General features: G+C 39.5%; 2 protein-coding genes across 3 annotated transcripts; one reads left to right on the top strand and one right to left on the bottom strand.

The window, feature by feature from the left end:
* Window positions 1-3,568: 3,568 nt before the first annotated feature.
* LOC115926447 (mitochondrial sodium/calcium exchanger protein-like) lies at window positions 3,569-19,634 on the top strand. Its single transcript, XM_030991164.1, has 4 exons — window positions 3,569-3,763; window positions 4,157-4,309; window positions 7,239-7,291; window positions 19,235-19,634. Exons 1-4 carry the CDS (start codon window positions 3,569-3,571, stop codon window positions 19,308-19,310), a joined length of 477 nt encoding a protein of 158 aa, XP_030847024.1. The 3' UTR covers window positions 19,311-19,634.
* LOC115926774 lies at window positions 8,165-18,280 on the bottom strand. Of its 2 annotated transcripts, none has more exons than XR_004065259.1 (2): window positions 9,461-18,280; window positions 8,165-8,486 (listed from the first exon to the last, which is right to left on the bottom strand). XR_004065259.1 is itself a non-coding variant. In XM_030992057.1 (2 exons), exon 2 carries the CDS (start codon window positions 16,523-16,525, stop codon window positions 10,538-10,540), a length of 5,988 nt encoding a protein of 1,995 aa, XP_030847917.1. In that variant the 5' UTR covers window positions 16,526-17,132; window positions 18,107-18,280; the 3' UTR covers window positions 8,165-10,537. The 2 variants fall into 2 exon arrangements, 1 of the variants encoding a protein (XP_030847917.1); XM_030992057.1 differs by having other exon boundaries at window positions 8,165-17,132; window positions 18,107-18,280.
* Window positions 19,635-22,411: the final 2,777 nt, after the last annotated feature.

Raw genomic sequence — 22,411 nt, 5'->3', positions numbered from 1 at the left:
TGTGATGTTCAGGATTGCATCTGGAACAAAGTTACAAAATAAAGTACTGAGTGCAACAATACAGTAAACATCATCATTATAAATTATTATAAAACATTGTAAATTCCTCATGAAGTATTGCCCCAACAATTTCAAAAATTCATCATTTTGTAATAAATCATATTTGTTCTATTCTCACTTTCTTTCTTACTCTCTCTTTTTTCTCGTTCTGGTTCTCTTTCTCTGTTTCTCTATCTCTCTCTCTGATTCTCTATCTATATCTCTATATCTTTCTCTTTCTCCCTCTCTCTCTCTCTCTATCTCTCTCTCTCTCTCTCTCTCTCAGTCTCCTTTTCTCACTTCTCACTTGGTCATACAAACAACAGCATTAGTATTGCTGAATAATCCTTTGGCCGTTTTCACAAAGCAAAATGGTCTTTGAATGAATGCCCATTTATCAAAGTACTGGTAAACATAAAAGGTGCATTAACAAATATGCCTGATTACATGAAGCTCAAATGAAAATGCACAGGAAATATCACACTTGGTTCATAAATAAAGTGAGACCTGTCTACAAAGACCACCCAAGGGAGTCAAGAAAAATGGTCTTTATGGGCAGGTTACTACTCGACGTTTTGGGCTAGCAGCCTGCCCCGCTGATGCCGTGAGGCATTTTTTATAGCCCTCTTTACTCATGGAGTATATTTAAAAATTATTGGAATTGCTTGCCCGTTTATAATCTTAATTTGGACACCATTAATCCCCATGGCCTAGGGCAAATGAGGTAATTCTGAGTTGCCCGGACATTACTTGAACCTTTAAGCAAGCTGTCTGCCCCGCTAAAGCCTTGAGGAATTTTCTCTAGCCCTCTATACTCATGGAGTATATTTCAAAATTGTTGGAATTGCTTGCCCGTTTATAATCTTGATTTGGACATCCTTATTCTCCATGGGCCAGAACAAGTGAGGTATTTCTTGGTTGCCCGGATATTATCCAACCCTTCGGGCAAGCCGCCTGTCCCGCTAAAGCCGTGAGGCATTTCTCTAGCCCTCTATACTCATGGAGTATATTTCAAAATTGTTGGAATTGCTTGCCCGTGAATAGCCTTGATTTAGACATCCTTAACCTTCACGGGCGAGAGCAAGCGAAGTATTTCTAGGTTGCCCGGATACTTCTTGACCCTTTGGGCTAGTTGCCTGCCCCGCTAAAGCCATGAGGCATTTTCTATAGCCCTCTATACCCATGGAGTACATTTCAGAAATTCTTGAAATGCTTGCCCGTGAAAAGCTTGAATTTAGACATCCTTAATCTTTATGGGCCAGGGCAAGCGAAGTAATTCTGGGTTGCCCGGATACTACTTGACCCTTTGGGCTAGTTGCCTGCCCCGCTAAAGCCGTGAGGCATTTTCTATAGCCCTCTATACCCATGGAGTACATTTCAAAATTGTTGGAATTCTTGCCCGTGAATAGCCTTGATTTAGACATTCTTAACCTTCATGGGCCAGGGCAAGCGGAGTATTTCTAGGTTGCCCGGATACTCTTTGACCTTTTGGGCTAGTTGCCCACCCCGCTAAAGCCGTGAGGCATTTTCTATAGCCCTCTATACCCATGGAGTACATTTCAAAATTGTTGGAATTGCTTGCCCGTGAATAGCCTTAATTTAGACATCCTTAACCTTCATGGGCCAGGGCAAGCGAAGGATTTCTGGGTTGCCCGGATATTACTTGACCTTTTGGGCTAGCTGCTTGCCCCGCTAAAGCCGTCAGACTAATTGAATAACAAATATTGAATGTTTGAATATGAATGTCGAATATCAATCCAACTTCACAATTTGAATGTGAATATCGAATATCCAACCAACTTCACGCCGGTCAATAGTACCGGTGTTCACAAGTCCTCAAAACAGATCAGATTATGATGCCTGGAATTGGAACAAGGGTGTCGATTTGTATCCGTGGTTGGGGGGGGGGGGGGGGGGGGGGAATGATAGGTGCCAAAATATTTTCGGCAATGGATCAAAGCAACCAAAGTGGTAGAAGCGTGTGGCAAGTTGCACCCCTCCCAAGCGCGTAGCCAGGATTTAATTTTAGGGGGCGGTAGTGAGCACGCGAAGCGCGGTTCCTAGGGGGTTGGGTGCAGGGAGGGGGAGTCCCCCCCCCCCCCCCCGCGCAAAGCGCGGAAGCTTTGACGTTTCACTAAATTATTAGAGAAAGAAGACGATTCGTTGGACCGTTCTCGACTCTTAATCCTTGTTTGAATCAAATTCCCCTTCCCTTCCCTTCCCCTTCCTCTCAAATTCCCCTTGGCTCTGACGTTTCATTAGATTATTAATGAAAGAAGACGATTCTATGTACCATTCTCGACTCTTAATCCTTGTCTGAATTCATTTTTGCCCATTCCTGCGCGAAGCGCGGAAGCTTTCACATTTTATTACATTATTAGAGAAAGGAGACGATTTGTTGTATCGTGTCCTTCATGAATTCAGTTTCTCCCCGGAAGCTTTAATGTTTCAATAAATTATTACTCTTAATCCTTGTCTGTATTCATTTTCGCCCATTCCGCGCGTAGCGCGGAAGCTTTCACGTTTCCTTAACTTATAAGTAAAAGAAGACGATTAGTTGTATCGTGTACTTTGACGTTTCATTTGATTATTACTCTTAATCCACGTCTGAATTCAGTTGCCCCCTAACAGCTTTGCCCTGTTCGCTAAATTATTAGAGAAAGAAGACGATTCGTTGTACTGTTCTCTATATTAATCCTTGTCTGAATTCAGTTTCCCCACTGAAAATAAATTGTGTCACAAATAAGTTGGTACATAATAATCTTTCTCCAAAAATGAAAAATGTTTTAGGAAATATCAGGAAATAAAATGAGTGAAAAAAATAAAATAAAGATACGATGACGTGAATTTTAAAAAGGGTGAACGGAAACAACATAACAACTAGTGAACTATTTTATAAGTCATACTAATGTCCGAAAATATTTCTCCTTGTCTCCGATCTCATCACGAAATCGTCACAGAGTTCATCTATGTTTACACTGTCCAGGATTGTCTGATGTGCATTGCAGATTGCTACTTTTGTGCTTCGCGCTTAACATTTAGCTCGTTGCTTTTGATGAAGCCTGATGAAGCCGTGTGAGCGAGAATTCAATTTATTCTTGTCTCATATACGGTTGTCTTATTTACTTCGTATATAGGGTCTATGTTTGTATTATGAAAATGAGATAGCAAAATGTGTATATTGATTGTCATCTTGCGAGTAATAACCATTAACTACTCTCATCGGACTCTCATCATTAATTTTTCTCTTCATTTATTTTTTATTTTTTATGGTGAATTATTGGGGGGGGGGAGGGGGGATGATTGTACAGGCCATTCCCCCCACCTGAAATATCGGGGGGGGGGGGGATATATCCCCCACCCCCCCCCCCCCCTCCAGGATCGACACCAATGCCTGGAAATCATTCTCAGTTTCAGATAATACAGCAAGTCATTACATTGGCATGGAATAAGTCATGTGCTGCAAATATTTCTGAATGACTAGCTCGTGCAAAGGAGCATATCAGATAAGAGAAACAGTTTTTGTGCGATGTACCACCGACTTATACTGTTCGCATTTCTGGGCGGAGTGCTCAGCTCTCCTACCGGAGAAGTTCAGGGTGACTCGAGAGGAGACGTCTCCTTCCTTTTGCCGAGTTCGCGTATTGCAGGGGATTCTCAATTGACCGGTCTCCAGTTCAATGTGACGACACCTGTACCTGCTACTCCTGGCCTTGACACACCTGTAAGATTCATTTTATGTTCACGTGGAATTTGGTTATTCAAGCTAGATCTATTTACCTAATAATTTATAATTAAAAATAGAATTAACAGTCAAAAGGAACAAACACAAATAGTTACAAACACAAAGTGATCAAGTCAAAAGACAAAACAACAAAATATCCAGAATAAAACAAAAACAGCATAATAATACAAATATTTCAACAGTGTTACCCAATTTTTATTCAATAAACTTATCAAACTAAATGTTAGCTTCTTCAAAATATGTTGTTTTATTGCTCTACTAAATGTTATAGTTAGTAGATTCATAGTTGGAATAAAGAGTGCAGTTCTCTGTAGTGTTTAATAAATAGACTCGGATGGTAATATGAATAATTGTTATGTTTTTATTCTGCAGTGTGAGGATTACCACAAACTCACTTCTTCAGCGGATAAATGTGATTTCATCCGGAAAGCTGATGATTGTCAGAATTCAGATGGTTTTGTCAACTATCTCAAGGTGATCTACTGCTCCTTCCCAGATGTACGACCTCTTGGATTTCTTTGCCTTGTAAGTTCCTAAATGATATACCTGGGGCGTGTTTCACAAAGATCCTAAGTTGAACTTATCTCTAAGTTGGACTTATCAATTATGGAAAGCCGTTAGCATCCTTGAAAATAGTTTGTAAAAGTCATTCTAAAAGCTTAGGCATAACATGTCGATTCAAATCATTCATATGTTCTATTATCATGGGAGATTTCATGTTCTTGATGTGGAATTTATCAATAGTCTTAAATACTTGAATTTTTGCTTTTGAATATATACTTCATTATAAGGCTACAATAATAGGCTCTCCATAATGTTGAAGTCCAACTTAGACTTAAGATCGGCTTAGAATCTTTGTGAAATATCCCACTGGTATGGTATTCTGAGATTCAATTTATTTTTAGTAAAATCTGTCATTTCATCTCAGTGAGATATCTTAGCCTTTGAAGTTATAAATCAGTATTCTGAGAATCGTAGCAATATTTATCTCATCTAAGACACACCCACACAAATTCCTCTGAAAGAAAGCAGAACAAAATCACTGAAATAGATGTGGAAGTTTTAATAATATATGCTGACCAATGAAAAAGTTTTGATTACATGGAAATGTAATATAATGTCCAATTTGATCATACTAACAAAATCACTAATTTACCTCTTTTCTAGGTTTTATTCTGCACATGCCAGTTTGAGCATCACACAGATTTCATAATCTCAACAACAACAAATATAAGCTTCCTATTTTAATGTCCCATTATTTTCTACCAACTTTCACCAGATTTTTCTCTGCATTTTCAACTTTTATGCAATTCAATTTAATACAAACACTTGGTTTCTTTTGTCTTTCAACGTCATCTTATTACCACATCATTTTTTTTAAAGACCTCTGCTCAAATAAAAAAAATATATATGTTACATGTATGTCAACAAAGATTATTAAATGAATGGAACTGAATAACACAATAGCAAACAATAACTATGTAAAAGCTGATTATCAATTTTTTTTTAGCTTTTTACCAATCTTAGTGACCAGTAGAAGAAGAGGAAAATAAAGAAAATATGTGAAAAGTTAAGATACATGTACATGTTTAGAGAGAGAGAGAGAGTGAGATTTTTTTTTTTTTTTTGGGGGGGGGGAGGGGAAAGGGGAGGGATCAAATAATTTTGTAGGTCAAATATTGTAAAACTGCTGGCTTCTTAAAACTCATTGATTACTGAATCCTGTCATTCCCATAGGCTTAATTAACCCTGGGACCACTCAGTACCTGTAGACAATGAGTTAAAACTTGAACATGATAGAATTAATTACTGGATACATAAAAGTTTGTAATCAAACATTTTCCTGATTTGTATACAAATATACATGTATCGTATGTATGTGAGTCATAATTTTTTGAGAATTTATTGCCCAATGAACAGCGAAAGGCCTACATTGTTGCCGTCACGTGCCTTGTTGTGGAAAAATTCATTGCCATGAAGTCTTGAGTTTTAAATAGACCCGTGACTCAGTGCTGTATCAGTGCAGTGGTGATAATGCTAAACTGCAATGGACTCTTGAATTGTATGTAATCAATCAAGAGAGAGAGAGAGAGAGAGAGACAGACAGACTGATAGATAGAGGCAGAGAGAGAGAGGGGGGAGACAGCTAGAGAAGGAGAGAGACAAAGAGACAGAGAGAGAGAAAGAAAGAAAAAAGAAAGAAAGAGAGAATAAAAGGCACACAGATCTATAGAAAGAGCTGGGAGAGTAAATTGTGTAAAACATTTAAAAGGGACAACAAATCCATACAAACATAGCATCTTTTGCATTATTTGAAACATGGATATAGAATGTAGAATGCTTAAAATGATGCTCATCTTTTCATTGTGATAGCACCCATTATTGTTAGCATTCGATCTAGAATATATAATTTGAATTTTAAATCAATTAATTCAAAGAAAAGAAGGTGTTATATTTAATATGCAGAGTTCGTAGACGTAATACAACTACACTTGTACATAGCAGAAAGTTGAAATAATTTCGATATAGTGTCAATATCTAAAGATGAAGAGAGTGACTGTAATATAACAGGATGAGCTTTATGCGGATGCCATATATATTCACGTTTTCTGCTCAGTAGGTAGCTAATCCAACACTTGTGATTATTGGTCTATATTTTGATTAAGAAGATTGTATTCTATTTTCTGAAATTCTAAATTGTAGAGGTTGATCTCATAGACTGCATGCCTAATGTTCCATTATCAATACACTCAGGGAGAAAAAAGGAACCATTGTGTTATCTTCTTCCTGTGATGCCAACAAACTGTGTGGCATCCATGTAGTAAAGTCTAGTTCAGTCATGATGGGATGGGGCAATGGTTAACATGCCCCCTGCCCCCCCCCCCCAAAAAAAGTTAAGGGTTAAATACTTGATGACCTTTAGACCACAATTTTCATGGTTGAATACTTGTTTAAGAAATTTGAAGACAAAATTGTGTGACTTCAGCCATTAATTTTATTCTTTACATTATTCTTTACATAATTATTATCGTTGATAATCGGTTATTTTTTATATTATTTTTGCCTCCATTGAAATTGAAAGTAAATCAGGTGATCCGGCTTCTTCTAAAAAATACATGCCCAACAATCTGTGGTTAGCACTTCCTTACTGTTTTCTGTAACATTTCAATGTTGCCAAAACCCGAGAATGGATCAAGAACTTCCTTGATTTCTAAATCTAAGAGGTAGTTGATTATCATAAATTGTGCCTAACCTAAAAATGAAACCTAAACTCCATCCCTTTATTCTAGAATTTCCTGTTCCGAACATAATATGAATGAAGTTTTTGGGTATTGAACACGTTTTGATTGATACTTAAAAAGCCAGAAGGCTATTTGTGAAATCTTCTTTATTATCAAAATAATGTAATGTGCTATGTAATTGATAATTGAGTTGTTTTATTTTCTTCACAAAGGGGCTCTGGTTGATCTATCTCTTGATTACCCTAGGAGTAACTGCAGAAGACTTGTAAGTGTTATCTTTTATTTCTTTTATCTTTACAAGGGGCAGGTAATCAATAAAGTTCTTACACAATTGTTTACATTCAATCCTACATGTTCATGATGTAGAGATGCATGTAATCGTATGAGATTCTAACAGTAACAAAGAGAAATTTGGGATATTTTAGAGGGAATTGAAAGAATTCAAAGAAAATATAATGGTTAGATTTGGGGTAATTTTGCATTTTACCAACCTCGAATTACCTGACTTCAAAATAGACTGGTTGAAATACAAAACTAATCTGTAGCCTCTCCTCTTTTGATAGTTCTAAATATATATGTACACAAATATGAACAGATTTAAGTACCATTAAAGAACAATACCGCCTTACCAAATGAAATAGTGAGTTTGTACTGTTGTAGTTCTCTGAAAATGATATATATTAAGATTAAAAAACATTAAAGCACATAAAAGTTTTGGTGTGACCACTGCCCACATATACTTTATTTTCTTCAGTCAGATTTCACTACTAGTTAATAGGGACTTTTAGATTTGCATAACGACAACGTGGATTGCTACGATCGACGTCCTTTTAAAGCACTGCCTTGAATGGACGTCACACGTATCAGTCCACGTAAATCTAAAAGTCCCTATTAATAGCAAGATTCAATAGTAAGGTTTCCTTGTATAACCTTCAGAGATGAAAGAAATGTAGCTATACACAATATAAACCCCTGATTATGTAAACATGCTTATTAGATACAGAAATGTAAAGAACACTTGGCTTCTTTTATTTTATCTGCCATGGCCTTTTATCTTTTAAGTGGGTTTTCCAAGTCACGTGTGTAACCCGAATGTCACAATTTCCCAGGTCCATAAATAAAGAAATCACACTTGAGGTTACGTTTTAACAAAATAACCTGGCAATGCCTTTATTAGCTCGTTGTCAATAACAACTGCAAATCAAGTAAACATTGAAATAAACAAAACTTCCACATCCTACAACTATAACATTATAAGGTATTATAACTTATAACTAGAACAGCTGTTATCTAAATATTTAAGTGACCAAATTATTAAATGTTCATAAGCTCGCTCGCGATACGCGGTCGATCAATATCCGGCGTCTCTGTGTCGTCGAAGAGGACGTCGCAGCACGCAGAAAACAAGAACAGGTCGAACGATAGCTTGAAGCTCGATGAGATTCATCAATTAAAAGACCCTAGTAAAAGAGCATAATAAACAGAACTCTTCTAATAAAACATTCCTTAAGAGAGGGAAAGATTAATATATATATATATATATATATAACAAGCTCGTCCCTCAATAGATTAAATTAAGAAAAGAATGAGAGTTTGCCTCTTGATTTATCTAATTAACTTTGGAAGAATCAATGCGATTCTTTCAACTTAATTTACTCAGTTATACTTATAACTTAGTTTAATTCATGATTAACATGATACAATCCTTTTCAAAATAGTACTTATACCACGTTAGTAAATATAAATAAAATACGTATACATCACAATAATTGCATGCAATGAAGATAGCATAATGCACCAACTGTTCAGTAGAGTTTTCATTCATATCATTATGAGCTATAATGAATGCGATAGGGATGCCACAGATAGATAGCTCGATCTATCTGATTGACCTGACCATATCGCTTGATTTAGAATTTGCCAAAATAACATTTGACTTTTACAATTAATGGAAAAGTCCAGCAATTGAATATGCATAATAATGCTCCACGCTGCGCATAACCATAATGAACAGCAAGTACACATTACCAGTAAATCAGTAGATAAGGTTAGTAAATCTTATCTACAACCAAGTATCTCAAACCACCAAATTTAGTGAGAGTTCAATGACCTCTAGCACGAGTTGCCATTACCCTAAATAAAAGCCAATTATCTTTCAGCATGGGCTATTTTAGGGCTCGCATGCTATGCAGTATAATAACTGCAAAATAATCTCCCATAATAATCTTTTCTTCTCATTTAACTGAATTGTTTGATCAGCAGAAAGAATCAATCTTGTATAACACACATCTGAATTAAAAAGTTATAGAATGTATGCTACAGTCTCAAACTACACTCAGAGTCATACAAGCAAAATATAGATATCATCATGATATACACACACTTCATACAACAGAGTAATGAAAACATACATAGCAAAATATAGTGTTCTTACCTAGTAAAAGAGCCAACACTTGCTTGCAACATAAAATCAGGAACTGGGATGATAACCATGCAACTCATAAAGGTTGAAGTTGGATGGAATGCCCAATCAAATATAATACAGGAAACTCTCTCAAAACTTAGAGAAACTTGAAGAAGGTAAAGTTGATATATATGTTTTGTATATATACACATATATATATATATATATATATATATATATTTTGAAGAAGAAAATCAGGTAGAGGCTACAGATATATTTAGTAGCACATGCTCCAACATGGAGATTGAATATATACAGGGCAGTGTTCGAAGCAATGGCAGCTGGGCAGAGAATGAGCTGGAAACTTAAAGTTTCAAAGTTTTATTAAACTGTCCAGACCCACATTACCCTTCCTTCCAACTAGACTTCTTATTGGTTACCTAACATCATGTGATAGGACCAAGCTTGCATCCTTAACTAAAACGACCCATCCTTTGTCTTAAACCCAATACTCCAAGCCAGCTCTCTACAGCATGGTCTAAAAGCTCGTCTAGATCTTTTCTTAGTACAACCACTTAAAACTATACTTCTCCTGAATACAGAGATTAACAGTAGCAACATCCTGAAGGGACACAATCTACCTGCAAACACCACTTAAGTAAAGAGGGTCCTATTAAAGGGAATAGACAAAGGGGAAAGGGCACCGAATTCTGTGGGAGACAATATAATCCCAAACACTGTGTCCAGTGTTATTGATGGTCAAAGCTCTAGCAAATAAGTTATCTACCAGCAAGAGTTCTTAAACTGGGAGAAGAAAATAATCTGGGTGAGAACAAACCTATATTGCACTAAACTGCATAAGGAGCACAAAGCAGAGTTTGTTTCTTAGAATGGAAGTATGAGATGAAAAGAATTCCAAGAAAGAGAGAGAGAGAGAGAGAGAGAGATAAGAGAGAGAAAGAGAGAGAGAGAGAGAGAGATAGAGATAGAAAAAGAATAAATAACAAAATATGATTTTAGTAACTACCATTTTTATGGGGGTTACATCCTCCCTCCTCAAACCCTGTTCACTCCGTGAACATAACTAAAAGGTAAAAGTTAGTCCAATTAAAATCCAAAAATCTTCAGCCTTAACCTAGCAAATAACCCAGAGGAGGTAGCCGATCGTGTCGTAGGATCGCCCAAATCATGATATACCATGCGCTGCGGCGGCTTGGAAGAGCGAGTTGAGCGTCGGATGGATTGCGGCTCAGAATCTGCGTCTGTAGCACTAGGTTCGGTGCCTGGTAAGACACCAGGTACATCGCTAGAAACAAAAGTATTCTCAAGAGATACATTACCTATTTGGTCGACGGGATCAGCACCCATTTCTTCGCCATCAGTATTCTCCCTCCTCAGAATCTGGTCCCCGTAACCTACCTCTTCGGCCCTCTGCTGGGGCTCTATCAGTTCAGGAGCTTCATTCAAGGGAAATAAGACTTCTTCATCACTTTCGATCATACTTACTGCAGGACTGCCATCTTGGATACTTCCTTCATCACTTCCATCTTCCACTATAATTGGAGATGGGATCTCAGGAATAGGCCTTACCCTATCTGGGACAAACTCAGGGGCATCCACACGGAGGCCAGGGGCAGGTAGGGTATGGGCTTGGGAGTTTGGCATCTCTGGGAAAAGTAGAGCGACACTCTCATCATCCGAGGCAGATTCATCACTTGAGTGACTCGGTTCGGCGGCTAGAACCTGTTTGGATCTAGTCCGATGTGATGGACCTTTACGGACTCTTTGCACAATGGGGGAAACGGTCTCATTAAAATACTCAATTGGTAGGAGGAGATTTCTATGGAGGGTTCGTTCTCGACCTTCTCCATTCTCCGGCTTCACCTTATAAACAGGCATGTCTGGATTGATACGCCGTACAACAATTTGTGGCTCTCGAAACCACTTGTCGGCTAGCTTGTGCTTGCCAGTCAGACCGACATTTCTCACAAGCACTCTGTCTCCTGTCTGGAGATCATTTTCTCGCACCTTAGCATCGTACCTTCTCTTGTTGGCCTCGGCCGACTTGTCTGACGCCTCAGATGCAAGCTTGTAAGCACGAGCGAGTTGTTCACGAAGTCCCTGGACATACTGAACGTGATCCGTGCCACTATGGTTGTCCGGACTCGTGCCAAAGCGCAAATCAACAGGCAGTCTAGCTTCCCTACCAAACATCAACAGGTATGGGGAAAAACCAGTGCTATCATGCTTTGAGCAATTGTACGCATGCACTAATGCACTTACGTACTTGCTCCAGTTTTGTTTCTTCTCTTCCTCAAGGGTCCCTAGCATACCTAGTAAAGTTCGGTTGAACCTTTCGGGTTGGGGGTCACCTTGAGGATGATATGGGGTGGTCCTTGACTTTTGGACTCCAAGGAGCCTGGTCAGTTCATATATGACTTTGCTCTCAAAGTCTCTGCCTTGATCGGAGTGAAGGCGTTGAGGCAGGCCATAATGTACGAAAAAGTTCTCCCATAAGACCTTAGCCACAGTCTTAGCGGTTTGGTCTTTTGTTGGGAAAGCTTGCGCATAGCGAGTGTAGTGGTCAGTTACCACTAGTATTGACTTTTTGTTAGAGCGGTCTGGCTCTAAGGACAGAAAGTCCATGCAGACCAGCTCCAACGGACTCGTTGTCTTGATACTAACCAGTGGTGCTGATGGGTGCTGATGTGATTTTCTTGCCACGCAACGGGGACAGTGCTTCACCCACTCTGTTATTTCGGCACTCATCTTGGGCCAGTAGAACCTGTCCCTAGCAAAGGCTATCGACCTCTCGATGCCGAGATGACCCACCTCATCATGAATGCCTCTCATAGCTTGCCTCCGGCTACTTGAGGGCAAGACGAGCTGGTAATGAGTCTTCCCGAGAGAATCTAAGAAAGACCTATAGAGGATGCCTTGCCTCAGCACGAGCCTATCAAATTCACGGAGCATGAGCTTAGCATCATGATGTACACCATCCAACGATGAAGGCTTCTTACCTTGCTCCACATGACTCCGGACCAGGTTCACGATTTGGTCTGCTTTTTGTGCCTGAGACCAGTCTACCTTGTTCAGGTCTGAGCCTTTTGCATACAGACTGGGAATGGACTCGGCACTAGCACAAAGGGTCTCTATCATAGGTCCATGCTTATGGGTGACCCGAGGCGTGGTACATACTTCCGTCTTGGGAAGAGCCTCGTATCGCTGGTACAGGGCACTGATGGCTTCCTGGGGGCAGATTACATCGGCGTCATCCCTGAGCCGTGCCTCCAGGTCACTCAGCTTCCACTTTTGGCGCTGTTCGTATTCCTCGTCTAAGGCAGGGTTTTGAGGCTTGCGAGACAGTGCGTCGGCTTCAATATTTGCCTTACCTGGCTTATAGTGGATAGAGAAATCGAAACATGAGAGTGCAGCCAACCACCGATGGCCTGTGGCGTCGAGTTTGGCTGAGCTTAGTATATATGTTAGCGGATTATTATCTGTCATAATCCGCGTACCCTTAGCTCCATACAGATAATCACGGAACTTGTCTGTAACTGCCCACTTAAGGGCTAAGAACTCCAGCTTGTGGGCTGGATAGTTCTTCTCACTTGCTGATAATCCCCGGCTGCCGTATGCAACCGGGCGGAGCTTGCCTTCATGCTCCTGGTATAGGACACCACCCAGACCATCACGACTTGCATCAACATGCAAAACAAAGGGTTGTGACAGGTCTGCGAAGGCAAGCACTGGGGCAGAAACAAGTAGTTTCTTGAGTGTTTGGAACGCATCCTCACACTCACTTGTCCAGAGGTCACTAATGGAATCATTAGCTCGTCTAGCATTAGGGTCAGGCTGCCTCTTGGGAGGTGGCTGCCCTCTCTTCTTTGGGTATACACACCCAATAGTGAGAGCATTCAGTGGGCGTGATATCTTGGAGTAGTCCTTGATGAATCGCCGATAGTATCCTGCAAATCCTAAGAAAGACTTTACTTGCCTGATAGTTTCTGGTCTAGGCCACGTTGCGAGGTCTGCTACCTTGTCTGGGTCTGTCTGCACTCCCTCTGCCGAGACTACATGACCTAGATACTTGACCGACTCACAACAGAATTGACACTTCTCAGGGGATGCCTTCAATCCAAATTCATGCATCCGATCAAGCACTCTACCCAGGCGCTCCTCCATCTCTTCCAGCGTCTTAGAGAAAATAATGAGGTCGTCCATGTACACAAGTACCTCCATCATGTTTAAACCTGACATGCACTTCTCCATCAAACGTTGGAAAGTGGCCGGTGCCCCTTTTACACCCTGGGGCATGCGCTCGAACTGGTAGAAGCCCAGAGGACAGATGAAAGCTGTCTTTTCTTTGTCCTCTTCACGCATGGGGATCTGATAAAATCCTGACTTCAGGTCTATCACCGAGAACCATTTATTTCCATTTAGGCAGTCAATTGCCTCCTGAATCAGAGGAACTGCATACTGGTCAGGAATCGTGCGCGAATTGAGGGTGCGGTAGTCTACGCACATTCTCAAACTCCCATTCTTCTTGCGAACAAGAACAATTGGAGAAGCGTATGGGCTTCGCGACTCTTTGATTACCTTGTGATCAAGTAGCTGCTGCAGATGCTGTTGCAGATCCTTCAAGTCTGAAGGGGCTACCCTCCTAGATCTCTCCCTGAATGGAGTGCTGTCATTGACGTTGATCTGATGCTCAGCATAGGCAGAACATCCCAGGTCAAAGTCATGCCTGGAGAACACAGTTTTCCTCCGCCTACACTGATGTAGAAGGCGTTCCTTCCATTCAGGGGTTATGGGGCCCCAACTGATAGGGAGGTCCGCAACATCAATATCATGTGGAATGGTGGTGTCCATTTCTGCGCTGGTAGCAGAAGATGATGCATGGATGGCATTAGTAGAGCCCTGATTGGGAGGTTGGCGGCACCACTCTGGGATGAATAGATCAGCCAGTGGGCAGTTCCCAGGGATGGTGATTTGCTTTGAGCTCTTATTGACAAGTAGAACTTCGACCTTACAAAAGGCTTCCCCAGGGACTTCAACTACCGAGGGTATCACTTCTAAGCCCTTTGCTAACCTAGTTGGGGAATGGGACTCAATGACCGCAGTCGCTGGTGCCCGGAGTGTGTTTCTACATTGACCTATTATGGTATGACTGCTATGAGGTGGAATATGAATTTCATGTTTCTTTCTTGATCTGATGGTGCCGAGTTTACCGTCGGCGGGGAGTGTCTGTTTCTTAGAGAGAGAAGAATAGATATCCTTACACACAGGACTGATTTGCAAAGTTTGTGCAAATCGAACCCCAGCTAACCTCTTACAGGACTCAAAGCAATTTCGGAAAAGACCGGAATTTGTCCCTATAACCACTGAATGGGTTCTTTGATGCTGAGCATCCGGCACTACTAGGGCTAGAGTACTGAACTGGGTTCCTGTCCCGCTAAAGGTCTTCTCAAATCCAATATTAACATAGGCATAGCCTAAGTAAGGTAGAGTTCCGTCACCGCCATGATAGAGCACTAGATCCCTCATGGGATGCAACTCTCGATCTAGCTTAGCAAATAAGCTCTTTTGAATGAGTGTGACCTGAGAGCCGCTATCTATGAGGGAAGTAGTCTCTATCCCATCCACCCAGCACTTCTGGGTGATACTGTCCCCAACCAGTCCTGGAGGAACATCGCATACTTGTTGGGGTGCAGTACTTAGGTGGACTCCTGGTCTCTCCTTACCTGGCGTCCTTTGGCGTTTCCCTGCTTGCCTAGAAATGAACTGGATTAACTTCTTGCTGATAATTTCAGGGGCAGCTGGGCTGTTGCATATTTTACTAATATGCCCTACCTCCCCACACTTGAAGCAAATGACCTCAGATGTGTTGCCGTGCGACCTGGGAGGAGTCTGCTTGGGAGGGGTGGATTCAGAGGGGGTAGAAGCTTGGTAAATTTGAACTGGGGCCTCCACACAGTTATGTGCAGCGGCACGCTTACCTTGGTCTACTGTTTGTTTCGGCCGAGTGAGGCTGGCCTTCATGGAGTCTTCTTGCTCCTGCTTCCTTACAGAGGATAATAACTGCAGAAATGAAGGAGGGTGGATTAATTTATCCCGGAGATGTAACTTGACCAGGAGCATCTCATTATACAAGACGCCCCTAATAAACCGTTTCAATCTTACCCGATTGGAATCTGCCGGCTTGATTACTCCACGCCTCACTACCTGTCTCAGTATCTCCTGCAGGCGAGAAAGATACTCAGAGGGTCGCTCGCCCTCGAGCTGTGTGGTGTTATGGAATTTGACGAACAGCTCACCATCAGTGTTTGTATCCCCGTAGGCCAAATCTAAAGCCTTGAGGTACTCATATGAGTCTGCTTGGGGAAACTCACGACGGAGGTCAGTAATGATGCTCGACGCAGGAGGGCGCAGCGCCTCGCGAATGCGCTTTCGGCGCTCGCCGTCTCCAAGATCCCACCACTCATCCATCTGGCCCTCAACGTGCTCTATCCACAAAGGATATGTGTCCTCATCGCGCGCGGGGTTCCTCGCTCCTGAGAAACAGCGCAATTGTCTGTAATTTATTGTAAGCGCACATTTTGATAATGACGCAGACAATGAAGGGACTTCCCGATCTGAGTTATTTGTGGCTGGGCTATGGCTAGGGGAAACATTTTCTTTCTTGGAAACCTCTTCTTTAAGCAATGTGGCCCCCTTAGCTTTCATCCATTCATCTACCAACCCACTATCCTTCAGGGCCTTAATGGTTATCCTACCTCCATTCGATGGGTCCCTCTCTTCTAACCTAACTACCTGGCACACAGTGTCTCCATCTACCGATATATGTATTTCCCTCCCCACACCTACAATGGGAGTGGCTCCCTCAAACATACAGAGTATCAATGTTTCATTATTAGTTGGCTCATTCTTTCTTAGTATACCACTTAACGTGGGAAACCGATCAGAAATCGCCAGGGCAAATACCTCATCAGGCATTGCCGTTGTTGGTGTTACAAGTAGGAGGGCATTATCTGCCGTTATTCCCTCCTCCTTGCACCACTCCTGCCCAAATTCTTTCAAACTGTTCGCTGCCATTGCTTCTACTAACTTGTGCAAGTGTTGGCTCTTAAACTCTTAACTATAATGACGAAGATAATTACAATGCCTTCAACATAGTATAATGCTAATTGCTCACAGTAGCAATTAAAACTTAATATACGGAGGATATTAATTAATTACAAGGTAATTATAAAAATATCTATCAAATAAGTAATATTAATTATGCATATATGCAAATTTAGCTCCCGGACAAGCCCCCAATTTATGTAACCCGAATGTCACAATTTCCCAGGTCCATAAATAAAGAAATCACACTTGAGGTTACGTTTTAACAAAATAACCTGGCAATGCCTTTATTAGCTCGTTGTCAATAACAACTGCAAATCAAGTAAACATTGAAATAAACAAAACTTCCACATCCTACAACTATAACATTATAAGGTATTATAACTTATAACTAGAACAGCTGTTATCTAAATATTTAAGTGACCAAATTATTAAATGTTCATAAGCTCGCTCGCGATACGCGGTCGATCAATATCCGGCGTCTCTGTGTCGTCGAAGAGGACGTCGCAGCACGCAGAAAACAAGAACAGGTCGAACGATAGCTTGAAGCTCGATGAGATTCATCAATTAAAAGACCCTAGTAAAAGAGCATAATAAACAGAACTCTTCTAATAAAACATTCCTTAAGAGAGGGAAAGATTAATATATATATATATATATATATAACAAGCTCGTCCCTCAATAGATTAAATTAAGAAAAGAATGAGAGTTTGCCTCTTGATTTATCTAATTAACTTTGGAAGAATCAATGCGATTCTTTCAACTTAATTTACTCAGTTATACTTATAACTTAGTTTAATTCATGATTAACATGATACAATCCTTTTCAAAATAGTACTTATACCACGTTAGTAAATATAAATAAAATACGTATACATCACAATAATTGCATGCAATGAAGATAGCATAATGCACCAACTGTTCAGTAGAGTTTTCATTCATATCATTATGAGCTATAATGAATGCGATAGGGATGCCACAGATAGATAGCTCGATCTATCTGATTGACCTGACCATATCGCTTGATTTAGAATTTGCCAAAATAACATTTGACTTTTACAATTAATGGAAAAGTCCAGCAATTGAATATGCATAATAATGCTCCACGCTGCGCATAACCATAATGAACAGCAAGTACACATTACCAGTAAATCAGTAGATAAGGTTAGTAAATCTTATCTACAACCAAGTATCTCAAACCACCAAATTTAGTGAGAGTTCAATGACCTCTAGCACGAGTTGCCATTACCCTAAATAAAAGCCAATTATCTTTCAGCATGGGCTATTTTAGGGCTCGCATGCTATGCAGTATAATAACTGCAAAATAATCTCCCATAATAATCTTTTCTTCTCATTTAACTGAATTGTTTGATCAGCAGAAAGAATCAATCTTGTATAACACACATCTGAATTAAAAAGTTATAGAATGTATGCTACAGTCTCAAACTACACTCAGAGTCATACAAGCAAAATATAGATATCATCATGATATACACACACTTCATACAACAGAGTAATGAAAACATACATAGCAAAATATAGTGTTCTTACCTAGTAAAAGAGCCAACACTTGCTTGCAACATAAAATCAGGAACTGGGATGATAACCATGCAACTCATAAAGGTTGAAGTTGGATGGAATGCCCAATCAAATATAATACAGGAAACTCTCTCAAAACTTAGAGAAACTTGAAGAAGGTAAAGTTGATATATATGTTTTGTATATATACACATATATATATATATATATATATATATATTTTGAAGAAGAAAATCAGGTAGAGGCTACAGATATATTTAGTAGCACATGCTCCAACATGGAGATTGAATATATACAGGGCAGTGTTCGAAGCAATGGCAGCTGGGCAGAGAATGAGCTGGAAACTTAAAGTTTCAAAGTTTTATTAAACTGTCCAGACCCACATTACCCTTCCTTCCAACTAGACTTCTTATTGGTTACCTAACATCATGTGATAGGACCAAGCTTGCATCCTTAACTAAAACGACCCATCCTTTGTCTTAAACCCAATACTCCAAGCCAGCTCTCTACAGCATGGTCTAAAAGCTCGTCTAGATCTTTTCTTAGTACAACCACTTAAAACTATACTTCTCCTGAATACAGAGATTAACAGTAGCAACATCCTGAAGGGACACAATCTACCTGCAAACACCACTTAAGTAAAGAGGGTCCTATTAAAGGGAATAGACAAAGGGGAAAGGGCACCGAATTCTGTGGGAGACAATATAATCCCAAACACTGTGTCCAGTGTTATTGATGGTCAAAGCTCTAGCAAATAAGTTATCTACCAGCAAGAGTTCTTAAACTGGGAGAAGAAAATAATCTGGGTGAGAACAAACCTATATTGCACTAAACTGCATAAGGAGCACAAAGCAGAGTTTGTTTCTTAGAATGGAAGTATGAGATGAAAAGAATTCCAAGAAAGAGAGAGAGAGAGAGAGAGAGAGATAAGAGAGAGAAAGAGAGAGAGAGAGAGAGAGATAGAGATAGAAAAAGAATAAATAACAAAATATGATTTTAGTAACTACCATTTTTATGGGGGTTACACGTGTGAACAATTTTTAGGTTTGGAAATGATGTTAAGTAGGTCTATTTCTGTTTACTATTAGATCCACTTACTGTTCTTCCTATGTTTTTACCCTTTATTATTTTTTTTTACAGCTTTTGTCCTAATCTGGATGTGATGGCTAGGACACTGAAACTGAGTCAAAACATCGCCATATCCTTGTCGAAATAATTCATGATAGAACTCGTTTTTCTTAATGCATCTTGGTGTCTTATCATGTACACATGTACATGTAGATTAGACAGTATAGATATTAAAAATGTATCTAGAGATAACGTTTTATATCAGATGTGTTGATTTAAAGTTTAGAAAATCTTTTCTTAAAATAATCTTGTTAGATTTTTAGGAAAAAGCTCCAGTTTTGTGCTTGCTTTAGGTTTTAGTTCCTGTACTGATACATTATTTTTTGATTTATCTGTACAGTAAATATATTTCCATTATTCATTCTTACAACGAAAAACACACAAAAAATGTAAATAAAAGAAGAGAAGAAAATCCACCAGCTTGTGTCTGACGAATACAAAGAAAATAAATTTACTGCCAGCTAGATATGTTTCATATTAATGCTTTGATATACTAAAGAACAGTGTGCAAACAAACTTATCCCAGCCCAGGTACCAGGTTTAAATTCAACATTAATCTGAAATTACACCAAAATAATGCGTATCCTGCAATGTGTATATGGGAAGTATAATTTTCTTCATCTGCTGCTACATGTAGTGCTCTAGGTTTTTGACTCAGTAAGATTTTTTCTTTCTTAGTTACGTATAAAATGTCACCTACATGTGCTGTACATGTAAGTCCTATTTCCATTTCATCAATAATTGAATGAATGGGGTTTTCTTTCATTTTTTTTAGAATGGAAGAAATTAGAAATAGCAGCCTATAATTTATGAGTTTTACAACACCAGCTTTTGATTGGATTTTTCCTTCCTTCCTTCCTTCTTTCCTGTATTATTGGTGACTGGTTTTACATGTGTTTTAGAATACAATCAGGTGATTTAAACTCTTTATTAGGATACAAAAACATTGGACATGCAGACCAAGAGCTGCAAATATTCAAAAATGAAATAAAATATACAGAATTTATATATATATATATTATATATATCAGGCGCGGATCCAGGATTTCTTAGGGGAGGGGGCCCAACTTTTTTGTTTTTTTGCTCCCGAAAATTTGAAAAATCGCGCCGGCCGAAAAGTTGCTCAGAGGGGGGGTTGGGGGGGGGGGGGGGTAGTAGTGAGCACATTTTTTTTTTGGTCCTCAATTTTTTTTTCAATTTGCACCCCCCCCCCCCTTGAGCGCCAGGGGGGGGGGGCCCAACCCCCAAAAAGGTAAAAATCACGTGATTTTACATGATTTTTTTTCTCAAGGGGGGGGGGGGGGCAGACCCCCCGGGCCACCCCCTGGATCCGCCACTGATATATATACAAATCAAGATGGAAATCAAAAAGAACCAAGAATCGATCGTTATGTAGAAATTAAACTATTATAGTACATCAATCATACACAATTACGCTGAATAGATCCTTGAATATTACAACTTTCATTATAAGCGTTGAATTTGGCTCACCCTGAATCATCAGGTGCTCGGGTCGGGTCGGGTGGTCCCGTGACTACCCAACCAGACGCAACGACCAAATGATTTAAAGTAAGCCTTCAATTTGATGTCATCAGACAGAAGTAAGAGGAAAAAGAAGAAAAGGGGAGCATGTACATGTACATAATGTAGATATGGAGAAAAGGGAGAGAGGAATGAAGAGAAAGAATAAGATATAACCATAGAAAGAAAGTAAGGGTGAAAGAAAGAGAGAGAGAGAGAGAGAGAGAGAGAGAGCAGGAGGCAGAAGACTCATATACTCATATTATTCAGTTTTGTATAATATATTTACATTCTGAAAAATATTAGAACCCTGCGAAGTGCACCTGAAGTTTGAAATATGCTTGAAATTAAGCAAGTAATTGGCATTGAATGAACAATACAATAGCTTGACAAAAAGAAGGAAAAAGGGAAAGACATATCATGGGATGGAAAAACACTATAAATTATTAAGAGTTGCTTTAACGCATTTAAAAAAACAGTAAAGATAAAAGAAATTCAGAAGCAATGTTATAAAATCATGTTACAGTTATACATTACTGAACAGTTTGCTAGTCAAAACAATTGAGCCTTAGATTGAGATATTTTAAAGTAGATATTCATTGATTTTAAAAACTTTATTTTCATTATTGCAAAGTTGAAACCTTGATTCAACAAGGTTATCAAAGTTCAATGCTAGGAAACATTCGACGTAATGATTATTATTCATTACAAAACGCTTAAATACAGCCCCGGCTTAGCACCTGAAGAGCTCTCCGAACGCTGCTGAGATGTGTGAGATCACAGTATGGACATGATTTGCACAAGTAGACGATGTCCCATGACATTTTACACATTTTCAGTGCCTGTGTTTTCATCTTCTCTTGAGTTCTTTCTCTTACTTCACTACCATCAGGCTAAATGTATAATCTATTGCCTCACTCTAAACCCCGCGCATGGTTTTATTTTGATGACAAATGCAGCGATACGAAAATAAAGGTATCTGTCGCTTGTAAACAAATAAGACGCCGTTGAATATCAGCTGCACACATTGCAGTATGTTCGGCGTTTCAAGAGGGAACAAGTGCCGTCCTTAATATCATTCCGTGGGTTTTTCAATTTGAACCAGGGTTGGGCGGTAAATACCGGTGGCGGTAATTATCGGCGGTAAATACCATCCAGTAAAAAAGATGGGCGTTCAGTAAATATGCATAAAAACAGGAAATATGATTTTAATTCTTTTTTTTTGTCTCGCCTGCGTAGCAAAAAGCAAGACATAGGCGCCACTTTTCCGGTGACGGCGACGGCGACGGCGTCAACATCAATTAGGTTAAGTTTTTGAATTTTTGATATAATTTTGAAAGTATAAGTTCTTAGTCAATGAAACTTGGACTATAGGGTTATCAATTATCCCCAATCATGTGAGTAGAATGTCAGGTCACAAAGTCAAGGTCAAAGGTCATTTCAGGTCAACAGACTTGGACTATGTTGTGGCATCATCAACGAAAACTTAACCTAAGGTTAAGTTTTTGAATTTTTGATATAATTTTGAAAGTATAAGTTCTTAGTCAATGAAACTTGGACTATAGGGTTATCAAGTATCCCAAATCATGTGAGTAGTATTTCAGGTAACTAAGTTAAGGTCAAATGTCATTTTAGGTCAACAAACTTAGACTGTGTTGTGGCATCAAC

The sequence above is a fragment of the Strongylocentrotus purpuratus genome, unplaced genomic scaffold, assembly GCF_000002235.5.
Source record: "Strongylocentrotus purpuratus isolate Spur 01 unplaced genomic scaffold, Spur_5.0 spur5_scaffold_2, whole genome shotgun sequence".
Classification (NCBI taxonomy): Eukaryota; Metazoa; Echinodermata; class Echinoidea; order Camarodonta; family Strongylocentrotidae; genus Strongylocentrotus; species Strongylocentrotus purpuratus.
The sequence above is the reverse complement of the archived record's forward strand: the minus strand, read 5'-3'. Positions and strand labels throughout refer to the sequence as shown.

Coding starts and splice junctions, on each gene's coding strand:
- LOC115926447 (XM_030991164.1), top strand. CDS start 3,569: ATGTACCACCGACTTATACTGTTCGCATTTCTGGGCGGAGTGCTCAGC. Junction 4,310..7,238: donor CTCTTGGATTTCTTTGCCTT/GTAAGTTCCTAA, acceptor TTCTTCACAAAG/GGGCTCTGGTTGATCTATCT. Junction 7,292..19,234: donor GGAGTAACTGCAGAAGACTT/GTAAGTGTTATC, acceptor TTTTTTTTACAG/CTTTTGTCCTAATCTGGATG.
- LOC115926774 (XM_030992057.1), bottom strand. CDS start 16,525: ATGGCAGCGAACAGTTTGAAAGAATTTGGGCAGGAGTGGTGCAAGGAG.